Source organism: Cricetulus griseus, chromosome 7 (genome assembly GCF_003668045.3).
Source record: "Cricetulus griseus strain 17A/GY chromosome 7, alternate assembly CriGri-PICRH-1.0, whole genome shotgun sequence".
Taxonomy (NCBI): Eukaryota; Metazoa; Chordata; class Mammalia; order Rodentia; family Cricetidae; genus Cricetulus; species Cricetulus griseus.
This window is the reverse complement of record NC_048600.1, coordinates 66,934,755-66,948,215: the sequence shown is the minus strand read 5'-3', so window position 1 is coordinate 66,948,215 and position 13,461 is coordinate 66,934,755. Positions and strand designations below refer to the sequence as shown.

Sequence of the window (13,461 nt, the reverse complement as noted above, 5' to 3'; positions counted from 1 at the left end):
CTCAGAAAACTCTATTGGTTTGGATCCTTCCCAGAAATAAGAGTACCTGAGGAAAATTCTAGAAGACTTCAGTGCAGCTTGGACAGTTAGTCATGAATATATGATTAGCTACAGTTCAAAGAAGAAACTTTGATCCAGAAACCATGAACCTCAAGGGCAACCTTGATATCAGTCAGTAAGATGTAAGCTGCTCCCAGCTAGCAGAGGACAGTTTACTGTCCCACCATGCATGGACCTGCCTATAGGTAAAAGGCCACACATCTGGTGGTCTAGTCTGAATTTTGGAAGAACCAAGGTGATCTTATGATGGATATTGGATTTTGCATCAAGTTTTGATTGACATTAAAAAATGAATTTCGCTAGTAAAATGAATAAGACACTGAAAGGACAAGAAAGATAAACAAGATCAGTTTCATCGACATACAAAATGAAAGTATCTAAGAAATAAGATAAGGAGGACCAATAAGAGGCAAGAGAGATGCCTCAATGGTTTAGAGCACTTGCTACTCTTGCAGAGGACCTGGTATCTTATTTAGGTTTTCTATTGCTATGAAGAGACACCATGACCATGGCAACTCATATAAAGAAAAACATTTAATTGGGCTGGCTTACAGTTTCAGAGGTTTAGTCCATTATTGTCATGGCAGGAAACATGGCAGTGTGTAGGCAGATATGGTTCAGGAGAAGTAGCTGAGAGTTCTTACATCTATATCTGCAGAAAGCAGGAGTAGACTGTGTGCCAGCCACACTGGGCATAGTTTAAGCATATGAGACCTCAAAGTCCGCTCCCATTTTCATACACTTACTTCAACAAGGCCACACCTCCAAGTAGTGCCACTCCCTATGGGCCAAGCATTCAGACACTTGAGTCAATGGGAGCCATTCCTATTCAAACCACCACAGCTGGAGTCAGTTTTCAGCACCTACATTAGGTGACTCACAACCACCTGTTACTTAAGCTCCAGGTGATCTGATGGATGCCATTTGGCCTCTGCGGGCTTGCATGCATGTGATACACACAAACTCACCACCCCCACACACACACAAATTAAAAAGAAAAAGCAAATCAACCTTTTAAAAACTAAGTATTCAAAAAGCAAGCCCATGTGTGATTAATAGTGGTCTAAAGGAGGTTCTAGAGAAGGAGTAAGAACAAGAGCTTAGGTTAGAGCAGTGGCTCTCAACCCTCCAAATGCTGCGATCCTTTAATACAGTTCCTCATATTGTGGTGACCCCCAACCATAAAAGTATTTTCATTGCTGCTTCATAACTGAAATTTTCTATTGTTAAGAATCATAATGTAAATATTTGTGTTTCCTGATGGTCTTTAGGCAACCTCTGTGAAAGTCACTCAACCCTCCCAAAGGTTGAGAACTGCTGGGCTAGGAAATGGCTCCGTAGGAAAGAACACTGGCTATTCAAAGCCTGAGAATACCTTACTGGCCAACTAGCCCAGTTGAAAAACTGCTATCTCCAGGCTCAGTGAGAGACCCTGCCTCAAGAGGATAAAGCAGAAAGTAAGAGAGGAGGATGTCTCACTCAGGCATCTGCATGCTATATAAACAGGCAAGCGTGTGCGTGCGTGTGCGTGCGTGTGCGCGCGCACACACACATACACACACACACACACACACACACACACACACACACACACACACACACACACACACACACACACCCCAGAGGTTGAGGGGCATTCAGAACATGACCAAAGTCAGCAAAGCACTTCCACTTCAGTGAATGTTCTGCTCCTGGTAGCTAAACACTGACCAGAGCCACCCTCAGCTCCCATGGACTCACCCATTCACAGCATGACCACCTCATTAATAGCGAGGAGTAGAAAATAGAGCTACAGCAGAGAGGTGTGCCCGAAGGCCAGCTGCAGCTGCCTCCAGTGGTGAAGCAGCCAGTGACATTCTAGGACTTGGGAGACACAGCTGGAGATGGGAGGAAGGGGAGGCAGACAAACCCAAAGGAAGGTGCACAGCACCTGCCTCCCTGTTGTTAAACAAAGCTGAGATGTTAAGCACTCACCTAGGAGGTTCTGGGTGATGTTAACTTGCCTCCCATTTACCACCAGCTAAATCCCACTTTAATTAGCTTGCCTCTTAATTGAAATAAGTGATTCACCAAAGAGGGCCAAGGAGCTCCCCACCGTCAGGAGAGTAAGCTACCTGTAAGGCCTGCCTGTTTGCTTTCCTATTAAATATTCAAGGATGGATCTATAGGACTTAAGTGATGGTTTCCCCTTGGGATGTGAGTATAAAAATGAAGCCCTTTCCACATGGGAAATGTGCCTCTCACCAGCCCAGTAGCAGCCGCCATTATACGATTTCAAAGCAACATTAAGGTATGTCCTTCATAGATTTAGGCAGGAGCGATAGTGTTTCTATTTAATCATCGACTTGAGACAAAAGCACACTTCACCAACTTCAGCAGAAGTGTGCATTAAATTACTTCCGAAATTCCCTGAAGAGTAAGGCTTGCAGGTTTGGGATCGCATGACAATTAAGTAATAATGAAAGAGAACTCTGTGCCATTTGATCAAATAATGCATTAATCCTAACACACACTGTGTGTGCCCCTTATCCACTCTTCGGGCATGTTGACTTTTTCCGGTAATTTTGATTTCTCCTTCCCCAGGAACAGACACAGGTATAGAGAAAAGGACCCAGCATGTATCAGTGTAAGACAATGGAAGTAGAGATGCCTGGGAGAGCCCTGATAAGGGCTCAGCTCCTCCAGGCAAAGAGGAAAATCCCGGGTGGTTTTAATGAAAGGGGTGATCGCTTCTCAAAGTTCAGCACTTGCACAATGCATTTTTCTGAGGATAACCTGCATTCCATGTGCACCCTAAATTCATGAGGCCACCTCAAGTTCACTGAGCCTTCTACCTTGAGTAGGGCAAGTGCATGGGACACTTAAGACTAGAGATCACAAAGCAATTAGCGGTACATCCAGGCCCTCAGGGGAGGTTTCTGAGAGTAAGTTTTCCAAGCTCTTTAGAAGTATTTATACACACCTAGCATGCCATTAATCATTCTTATCTGTTCATTAAAGCTGTCTCCCTCAGGACCTCAGAGCTCGCCAATTCTTCCTCAGCTTGGTTCTTTTTTATCTACATACCCGAAGAGTGGCCTGTTTCTTTAAAGACATGTTTTGTCAATAAAATACTTCATCCGTTTACATAGATGTGCTCCACCAATTAGTCTGAATTTGTGGAATTTTAAGTACACAGAAAAGTCAGTCCTAGAAGGGTCTTTATGACAGGATAAATGTGCAGCGGATAAGCACAGTGTAGGCATGTGCTCTCATTGTTGAACGATTCCAGAACTACGGCCCACCTGTGACGACAATGCCTGTTGCCTCCTCCCATCCCCTACCAAAAATGGAGTGCAATTTTCAATTTACACAGTGGTAGAACTGATCTAAAAAAAGTGGGAGAGGAATCAGACACTGTAACATTGAAAAGCAACCTCTACTAAATGTCATGTTGGTAGTTACTAGACCATACCTCTGCCTTGGACTCTTGCAGAACCACATTCGGGCTTCTGCTGGCTCCATGGTCCATCCATCCCAGCACAGCCGGCAGGGAGACCCCTAGTAGGGCAAGATGTGGCCAGAAGCCTCCTGGCTTCATTTTGTTCAATCTGTTGAGAAAATAACAAAGGCTCAGTAGGGAAGCAGTAGGAAGCCACAGCAAGTCATGGGGGAGGGGATGCTCACACAGGTGAGCCTAAGGGTCTGAGCAGGTGGCTTGGTTTGTAAAGTGCTTGCCATGCAAACATGGGACCTGAGTTTGAGCCCCAGGACTCACATAAAAAGCTGGGAATAACAGTTTGTATCTCTAATCCTAGTGCTGGGAAGGTAGAGAAGGGCAGATCCCAGAGACTTGCTGACCAGCTGGCACTGCCTACTTGGTAAACCATGATCAGTGGGAAAAACTCTTTCTCTCAAACAAATCAAGATGGCTGGCTGGTGAGGAACCACAATCAACGGTGTGTGTGTGTGTGTGTGTGTGTGTGTGTGTGTGTGTGTGTGTGTGTGTGTGTGTGTGTGTGTTGGTGGATATATTAGAGGTCAGAGAACAACTTTCAATTCTGTCCCTCTCCCATGTAGATCCTGGGGAGGTACCTTTACCTGATGAGCCATCTCACGGGCCTACCTGCTTACTTTTTAAATAAAGTTTCTACTCTAAGTGTATGTTAGCCATAACTTTTATACTATTTAATTGCAGTCTCTCTACATGCCACATTCTGACCTTGCCCAGAGAGAGGATAGCACCCCCAGATGACCTGGCCTGGAGATTGGGCTACAGCTGGTATCTGGTTCAAAAACTTGGGGGCTTGATATACCTTGTAGCTTGAAGAATCCCATCCTTATACTCAAGTCAACAGCCTTGAATAACTCCTATACTCTGGACTTTTTGACTGTGGATCACAACTTCAAAGGAACTTACATAGTTTCTCCTGGTGGGAGGGGTTCTTAAGAATTGGTCAATGGTAGAATATAGTAAACAGTAAAATACAGGACCAACAACTAAGTAAAAAACAAATGCACAATGAATCCAAGGGGGTTGTGGCAATGCAATCCATGCTACATCTTGCCACTTCATGGCAGCCTTGGCTCTGAACACACCAGATTTTGCCTCTTGCATGCTGTGTGACCTAACACACTACCACCAAATGCTGCTTGAAACACCGTGGCTCAGACTACTGCATGCTCCGAACCACAGTGTTTCACTGAGCAAAGTTTTCTGCTCTTATGGAAACACAATGGTTTGATTATAGAAGACTAAGTCTTTTAATATTTTCCTACCATCATTCCTCAGCATGTAAGTATCAAATGAAAATATATATATATATATATATATATATATATATATATATATTGGATGGCATTGTGTAAGAATGTTTGATTTTTAAAATTGCTATTTGAGTTGCTGGCTGGAATTCCATAAAACTTGTTAAATGAAAATTTTGGCTCAGGAGCAGGACAGAATTTCCAACTGTTTCTGAAATGGTCCTGAACACCCTTCTGCCATTTTTGTACTATGTATTTAAGTGACATGTAGTGTTCAACACTGACAATTATAAAATCAAAATATTAATCAGCTCTGAGAAACACCAAAGATGCTCTTCCTCCTGCAGTATCAAATATACGCCAAAATTTAATTCCTTCTGCACTTCTATCTCATGAGTATTCAAATTTACCTTCTTCTTTAACAAATAGTAAAAGTACATATATACTAAAGAATTGTTTTAAAATGAATCTCTTGGAGGCTGGAGACGTGGTTCAGTGGTTAGGAGTATATATTGCTCCTGCAGAGGATCCAAGTTTGATTCCCAGGGTCCATGTCAGCCTACTCAAAACCACCTATAGCTCAAACTCCAGGGGAATCTGATACCTGTGGCCTGCAGTGGACTAGGAGGTACCTCTTCTCTACTACACACACACATTTAAAAATAATAAGTAAATCTTTAAAAGTAAAAGTCAGCCAGGGGTGGTGGTACACACCTTTAATTCCAGCGCTCAAGAGGCAGAGGCAGGAGGATCTCTCTGAATCCAAGGCCAGCCTGGTCTGCAAAGTGAGTTCCAGGACACCTAGGATCATTACACAGAGAGAAACCTTGTCTCAGAAAGCAAAAACAAAACAAACAGTAAAAGTCTAAGATTTTCTCATCAGTAAATATCTGATTAGTAATCTAATTTATATAAGAGGTGAAAAGGGATCAGAAGTAGAAACACTTTAAGAATCTGACTTTGACAAGGGACAAAGGCTGTCACTCAGTCACTAGTACAATGGCCATGGCCACCAAACGAAGCCACTTGTGATGTGGTGTAGGTTCCTCTGGCTGTCTCCCTATGTGTGAGAAAGAAACGCCCACTGAGAAGAAAAGGCAGACTAAAACTTGGGATACCACACTCTGGCTTATGAAATGACATGGGCACCAGAGATAGCTATTGATGGAGAATGTCCTTCTCTGTATATGTTTATCTTATTGGTTGTTGAATAAAGTACTGTTGGCCAATGAAGAAGTTGGGTGGGACTAGGAGTCAAGGAGGTTTGTGGGAAATATAGTAAAGAAGTGTTGTGATCCAGGCAGGAAGTGACATAGCAGGGAGACTCATATATAAGCTGGGACAAGAAGGAAATCCTCCTCTTGCTCTTGCTCTTGCTCTCTGCTCTGGAGCCACCATGTGATTCCGGCAAGAGAAGACACCTGCTGCCAGTGTCTCCATAAGATAAGTCTTTAGATTAATAGTTATGGTTGATAATTAAGACTGAGCTAGCATATAAGAAATCTTAGTCAATTGGCCAGCAGCATTGTAAACTAATGTAAGTCTCTGTGTATTATTTGGGGCCCTAATGCAGCAGGCAGTATTCGGGCAGCCTGGCAGAAAGCACCCACATGGCAGCAGGGCTCGGGTGGCTTTGGCAGATTTATCGTTACAAGCTATCTTTTAGAGAAGTCCTCCAGACCCACATTTCTCTATTTATTCAGCCATTCTTTTTTTTTTTTTTCATCTGTCGGCAAAGCTAAGCTATTGGGAAAGTAGTCCAGGTGGCCAGTAGCTATCATCAGAATGTCACCATCTCTGTCGCTGCTGTGCACTTTGTACAGTATGACTTCTGCTGTTGCCTGTGTGAAGCCTGTGACATGAACTGCCTGACTCTATGTAAAAGATAGGCAAATTTCAGAGGGATGAGAAGGTGGAAGGCAAACATGTAAGGCTACAAGGGAATGTTTCCCATACCGCAACTATTTTGTTTTATTTTTCTAAAAATAAACACAGCAACTCCATATTCTTCATTACTTATCCTCTTTGAACCCAGAGCCACATTCCAGATACTGAAGATTGAAGCAACTGGACTTTTGCATATTTTAAGAGCTAACTATAATAATTCAAGCTGCAATGAGAAAGACTATGCTTTCCACTCTTTTTAAAATTTGCCCGTACTTAGTCCACTGACAAATAATGTTTGTGCGGTAAGTGCCTGCATCTAAAAGGCCTACTTACCTCCTTTAGCATGCCTCCTTGCACAAACCCACTAAAAATAGAGAGAAAATCCAAATAAGTTTTACTTAATGCACAGATGTCAACTCCTGGAATTATGAAATATGCAAGCCACAAAAATCTAACAATTTACTTTCAATTTGCATAGTAATCTATAACTAGTTAGTAATAAAAAGCCAATGGTACTTTTATTATTAATGGATAGTATCAAAATAAAATCCATTCATTTCAATTATTACTTTGGCACGGAGCTTCATCTAAGAGGCAGGTCCAGAAGCTAAGCATTAAGCAGCTGTATTCTGGAGTGTTTTGGGACATGCCAACCCAAGCACCAGCCTTGGTAGTTGGAGCTGACACTGATCTTTATTCAGTTTGCATTGAGCTTCCCTATTAAGACCTTATTTGAAGACAGGGAGACACGTGAGCTAGATCCACCGCTGAAATAAGCCTACACAGCTTCTTTATAAAATGCAGCTCAGTTTGGCCACCACTAGCTGATTTCATTTATACTGTGGATATGTCTTGGATGTCATTTTATACAAAGAGTGATTGACAATTCATTGCATCTAGAGCAGCAACAGCCTAAAAAATTTCAACTTGAGTTTTATGACAATTCAGTCAATAAAAAGAAGAATTAATATTGGGTCTAAATCAATTTTGATGATCTGTATAATAACCAAATAGAAAGTCTCTATTTGGTTAATACTCACAGAGCAATTACTATGTGTCAGGTACTATTCTAACTGCTTTACAGGCATTCACTCATAACCCTCATCTTACTCCCTGCAGAAGGCAATGACTATCCTTCCTCCCCATCTGATGACAGAGACAACAGGGTCACAGGGAGGGTAAGTACCCTGTCAAAGCTACATGGCATGTAAGTCAGCAGGTGGGTGGTTCTGTTACAACCTGTCCCTCGGTGACTCTCCACCCTTGGCAGTATTTAATCTTAGTAGGCAGTTCTTCTTTGTATGACATAGTCAATCTATACAAAGCAAACTGGGACTCCCTTCTTGCCCCTGAAAGCTGCCCAAAGCCAGCTTCCTTTGCTTGTCAAGCCTCTGACTATGGCCAAAGGAAAAAGCCAAGCTGTCACCCTTCTGTACCTGACCCCAGAGTGGGTACAACTTGGCACACTCTCCAAGAGAAATCACCCAGAATTCTAGGAGACAAGGATGCTCCACCAACTCCAGGGAGCACAAGTCACTTTGAGGACATCAATCTGTTACTGAACTCATTGCAGCTCTAATTTAAATAGCCTTGCTAGCTAGCCTTTAGCAAGAGTTCCTCTATTACATATCTGGAGATGAGCCACTCAAAGTTTGCAGATTCTATCAACCTAGACCTCCTTTTGAGACTATGCTTCATTTGTTGTATGTTTCAATCAATCCTGGCCAGACCCCAAGCACTGGTTCTAATTCTGCCAGGATGGAGTCCCTGAGACAGTCTCTTTTCCCATACAACTTGGGGCATCAATCACTTGGCAGATGAAACATATTTGTTTGAAGAGAGGCACTTCACTCTTTCCTCTGGTCCCTACCTGGTCCTTAACATTCTCCCATGGCCAGGAGAACTAGGTGCTAGCCTGCTTGATGCAGTTTTAGTAGTCACTGAAGGTTTGTAACCAAGGCACAGCCCAGACTAGACTATAACCCCAGCATCCCACCTCCTGGACACCTGTCTACATTCTTATGCTACTGCAAACTTATAAAGAGTGCTCAGGTTTGCATGTTCTCCCAGGTTGTGTTCATGCTTGTCAGTGCTGTAGCCTCTCTGTACAAACCACAGAACTTCCTGACATTGTAAAACAGGCTTGTGTCTGTGCTATCTTTCTGTGTTCAAAATTACAAAGTTATGACAAATTAGCATGATGTAACATTCCAAATGCCAAGTTGCTTTTTGAAGAAAGTTGAAAAGCCATGACTAAAAAGTTATTAGGGAAAGACTAAAACTAATATGAATTCATATTTAACAAACAAGATCTGTCCCCACCCAAAGACCACAAACCAACATGTAAGCTGTATTTACTGTGCAGGATCAGTGACCAGAGTCTTACACAGGCAAAAGCCTTAAGTCTTGTCTATTCCTGTAACCAAATCTTTCAGGACGAGAGGGAATGCTGGCCACCAGGGATACCTCTCACCAGCTCTTTTTCTCTCTTGACCTCTTTTCCAGAACACGGGAACATTACCAGGCCTGTCACCATGGATTAGTCACACACAAATGGCTTAGAAATTATAAAGATGACTCGGTAGAGCCTCAAAGAGAACAGTGAGGTCTGTGACCCCGGAGGCACCTGCATTTCCAAACATCTGCTTGATACATGATTCTTAACTGTATTTTACACCATGTTCTGTTGACTATCAATGAAGAGAAATCAATTTGGGAGCTCCAGAGCCTTGCTATCCTCTTCTGTGTATCTGCCCAAATGATGGGGAGAAGGGACACATACCAAACGCAACCTGAAACTAGGGACTACATCATAATTTCTGCTGAAAGGGTTAGGACTCTAGTTTTGATTTGCATCTGTTTTGGGAAAAAAGAAAAAGCACTTTGAATTTCCCCCAAATTGACTTTAAAATATCAACCTGGAGGAGAGAAGCATGTAACTGTATCAGGCTAACTTTGCAGCACACCATAACACCATAACTAAGTGAAATTGCATTTTCTTTTTAAGTTTTTATTCCATTTATTTATTTATTCACTTACTTATTGTGTGTGTATAAGTCAGAGAAGTGGCAGGAATCTGTTCTCTCCTCCCATATGTGGATCTTAAGGCTCAAACTCAGGCTGTTATACCTGACAGCAAATGCCTTTACCCACTGAACCATCTCATCAGCCCCAAATTGCATTTTCTATTAACTATGCACCCTATGTATTTCCCAACAATTTGGCTACCCAAATTATTCCACATGCAATGCATAAATTGATGACATTGATCTTGGAATTGAAGTTTTTTACATTCACCTATAGCTTCTAATCACCCCTATCCTTCCAAACTTCAGGTAATACTGCATAAATTCATTCTTCTATATTTTTGGTTGTGAGCCTAGCCTTTAATGGCTGAGCCATCTCTCCAGCCCACAAATATATTCTTTTAACTGTGTTTTTTTCCATTATATTTGATATTCCATGCCTTAGTGGTATGTATTGAGGCAGGAGAGATAGTCTCTTGAAATATCTAATTTCATTAAGTTTGGAAGAACAATAACTACACATAAATGACACAAGGAGATGGGACTTGCAGAGAAAAAAAAATACATTCAGAGATAGGGTAGACATTAAGGGCATGTTTGGGAACTCTTAACTGCTCAATTCCAGTCCCTGGAAAAGACTATTAAGTTAAACAGAAGATCACCACACAAGGTCACAGTAAATAAATAGGCCCTACAAGTCCTCAGTAGAAGGTAAAGCATGGTAAGGGACCTAGTCCCAGGTCAACAAGCTGGTCCCTCTCTGGAAGGGAAAAATAAAAGCCTTTCTGGAATTAACATAAATTGATGACCTCAAAGTTCTAAGAGGAAAATACAAGCCACTGGAACAACGTAATTAGGAATGTTAATACACTGTGTCCAGAGGACTCTTTCCTTGGGTGACCTCTGATTCAAGCTGAAGTCTTGGAAGAGGGAGGTGTTGGTTCCCACAATGGGAGGATTAAAGTCAGCATTCAGCTGATGGTGGCAGAAATGGCCTGAGCCTGCAATCCATTCTCACACAACTAAAACAAGAAGTAACTGTGTTCTGTAAGGCATAGGGGTTCGGGGCTTGAATGGGGAGATGCTGGGGCTCTGATACCACACAAGCCCTACTTACTCCCCTGCCCGTTTGCTTTCCACAAATTTTGACACCAGAGCCTGTCCTCAGCGTCAGGGAGACTAGAATGAAACTGGCCAGTACCGAGGATGAGAATATATTGTTAAAATTTACCCTTGTTTCACCAAAGGCTGGTGGGTAGGAAAATAACTTGGGGGCTTTCTGAGAAAGTCCTGATGTCTTCTTTATGCCTCCCCTTCCCCTTAGAAAATGGCAAGGGGTGTTGCTGTGCACGGTTTTTGTCTAGCAGTTACCCCATTTCTGTGTTGGGCGCGAAAAAGGGGGGTGGGTTTGGGTACCTCACGGGTAGGGAATATCTAGTACAATTCTTGGCTCACAGGTTTGCAACAGATTTCCTAAGACAACAGACTAAAGCTACTGGCGCTGTTTTTCACTCATGGAAACCTCGGTGGAAGCGACACCTAGAGGGGAGCGGAGGGGAGACTACAGAAGCGCTATTCATCAGTGTCAAGGGCCAGTTTTCTAGAGGGAGGGAAGTCCCCTGGGCAGTGCAAGGTGGACCAGTTCTGGGAGCAAATGCAGACCTAGTGGAGAACCCAGCTTCCAGGGAATTCTGAATAAACCAAAGTACAGCACAGATGCTCGCCAAATTCAGGGCACCACGAGCTCTACCGACTGCTGTCTGTCAGTTTCTGCCCTCGAAAGAGTTTCAGGACATGAAGTCCTCAGGTGGCAGGCATGGGGGAAGCCAAGTGGGGAACAGCTTTGTCAGCTGCAGGAAATGCTTAAAGCCTGGTGCTGCAGTGGTACCCAAACTCTAGGCGATGTGTGCCCCCAAATGCAGCACTCTGCCTGCGTCCCCCAGGTCCCCTCTGAAACTTGGGAATGGTCTCTCTTCCTTCACTGGGGCTAAGGAGGGACTGCGAGATCACCCAGCACAACCGCTCTTAGCACCAAGACCCCAACCCTGAATGTCCTCATGACAAACTGCTCCTTGGACACTTCCCAGTGGGTTACAGCAGCCGCTTACTGGCAACAACTGTGGCCTCGCAGAATTAAAGCCACAGGGTCTCCAGAGCAGGGTTCTGCCTGGATGCCCTCTGCGAGCTCCCTAGACCAGGGACCATGGTGTAAAACGAGGGCCCGTAGAGGCGCAGCTCATCTTTTGGCTGCGACAAGGGGACGCAAGTTTCCCCGCAAAGCGGAGGGGAAGGAGGTTAGGTGCAAAGGATGAACGCCCCGCACTCTAGATTCGAGCCAAGGGCACGGGTCCGAGCCAGGGTCTGTCTCTCGCCAAGGTTCGGTCGAGGCCATTCGGGGTTCAGAGCCTAAGAGCGGCGCCTGCAGGGTCTCGGTGCTGATCCTGAGCTTCGAGCTCAACGGGAGCGGTTCTGCGTGGGGACCCCGCGCGCCTATAAGGATCGCTTCGTTCCCCACCGCTGATCCCCGGGTGTCAAGCTCCAGATGCCCTGGGTTTAGCCTCCAGTCCTAGCGCTTCCAGGGTGGCCCTGCCAAGCTCCGGCCTTGAGGTCCCGTGCCCACGGCCAGGCGCGCAAACTTGGCTCTCCAGACGTAGGCAGTGAGGACCGGCGAACGCCCGCACCGGGCCCTGCAGCGAGCTGCGGAGCTGCGGGCGTCGGGACCTCGGCTGGTAGCAGCGGGACGGGCTGGCGGCGGTAGCACGACTCGGACACCCGCATCTGCTCCAGAGCTGCGCCCCGCTTACCTGCGGCGGCCGGGGCCGAGAGGAAGACCAGGTGGCCGGACTCGGGTGGAAGGGAGGGAGCGCCCCGTGGCGGCGACAGCGGGCAGGGACCGGGGCCCCCGCGTCCTCCGCTGGGTCGTCTCCGGCTGTCGGCTGGTACCCCGGCGTGCTAGAGACAGTCCAAGCTCCAGCTCTCTGAGCCTCCGCCGCCCGCCGCTGTGCCACCGCTGCCGCGGCTGCCCTATTTCTGCCGCCGGGACCGGAGCCCGTGACGTCACCCTCCGGGCCCCGCCTGCCCAATCGCCGCCACCTGTGCTCGCCGCCCGCCCGCTCGCCTGCCGGTCAGACCCCGCGGCAGGTGTGGAGCAGCCCCGCGCGCACGCGGGCCGCGAGGATTCCCTGCGCCCTGCACCACCTGGGCAGGGTGACTCTTTCCCTGGCTCCCGGGAAGCTCAGCAGGTGACAACCCCCTGCCTCCGTTTTCCTACTTACCCCTTCTCTCCTCCGAGCTCCTTTCCCGGCCAGCCTCCCCTCAAGGTTGTGCTTTGCTCAAAGCGCAGAATTGTTCTCAATCAGCGGCCATTTCTCGTGAAGCTGGAGCGGGTCGGTACACTGCACCAAGCGAGACGTCCCTGGAGCAAAATGCTGGGGACACTCCTCCCTGCGTTGAGAAACAACTACCTGTGAAAGAGCAAAGTTTTCGTTACTCCCAACTATAGACTCTTAAAAAAATTCCCAGGTGACATTTGCCTGAGCTGGGAGCGTGTCTTGTTCCTAAAACAAGAACATTTTCCCCTCTCCTGATCTCGAGACGGAGCGGCTTCCTGGCTTTTTCAACTCTCTCTTTAACCTCCACAGCTTTTAATATGTGCTCAGATAAGTTGCAAAAGAACACCTTTGTCACGCTTGATCTAACCTCACACCTGAGAAAGCAGCACCTGGCAGCAAGGAGGGGTGGCCGC

At 45.6% G+C, this 13,461-nt stretch overlaps 1 protein-coding gene across 2 annotated transcripts in view; it reads right to left on the bottom strand.

Moving 5' to 3' along the window:
• Positions 1 to 13,461, bottom strand: part of Fstl4 (follistatin like 4) — a 684,516-nt gene that overhangs the window by 402,448 nt on the left and 268,607 nt on the right. For both annotated transcript variants that reach the window (XM_035447502.1, XM_035447503.1), the window contains 2 exons: positions 12,992 to 13,180; positions 3,515 to 3,650 (listed from right to left, as the gene is read on the bottom strand). In XM_035447502.1, the coding sequence (XP_035303393.1) occupies positions 3,515 to 3,640 (126 nt within the window). In that variant the 5' untranslated portion in view covers positions 3,641 to 3,650; positions 12,992 to 13,180. The remainder of the gene's footprint in view (positions 1 to 3,514; positions 3,651 to 12,991; positions 13,181 to 13,461) is intronic.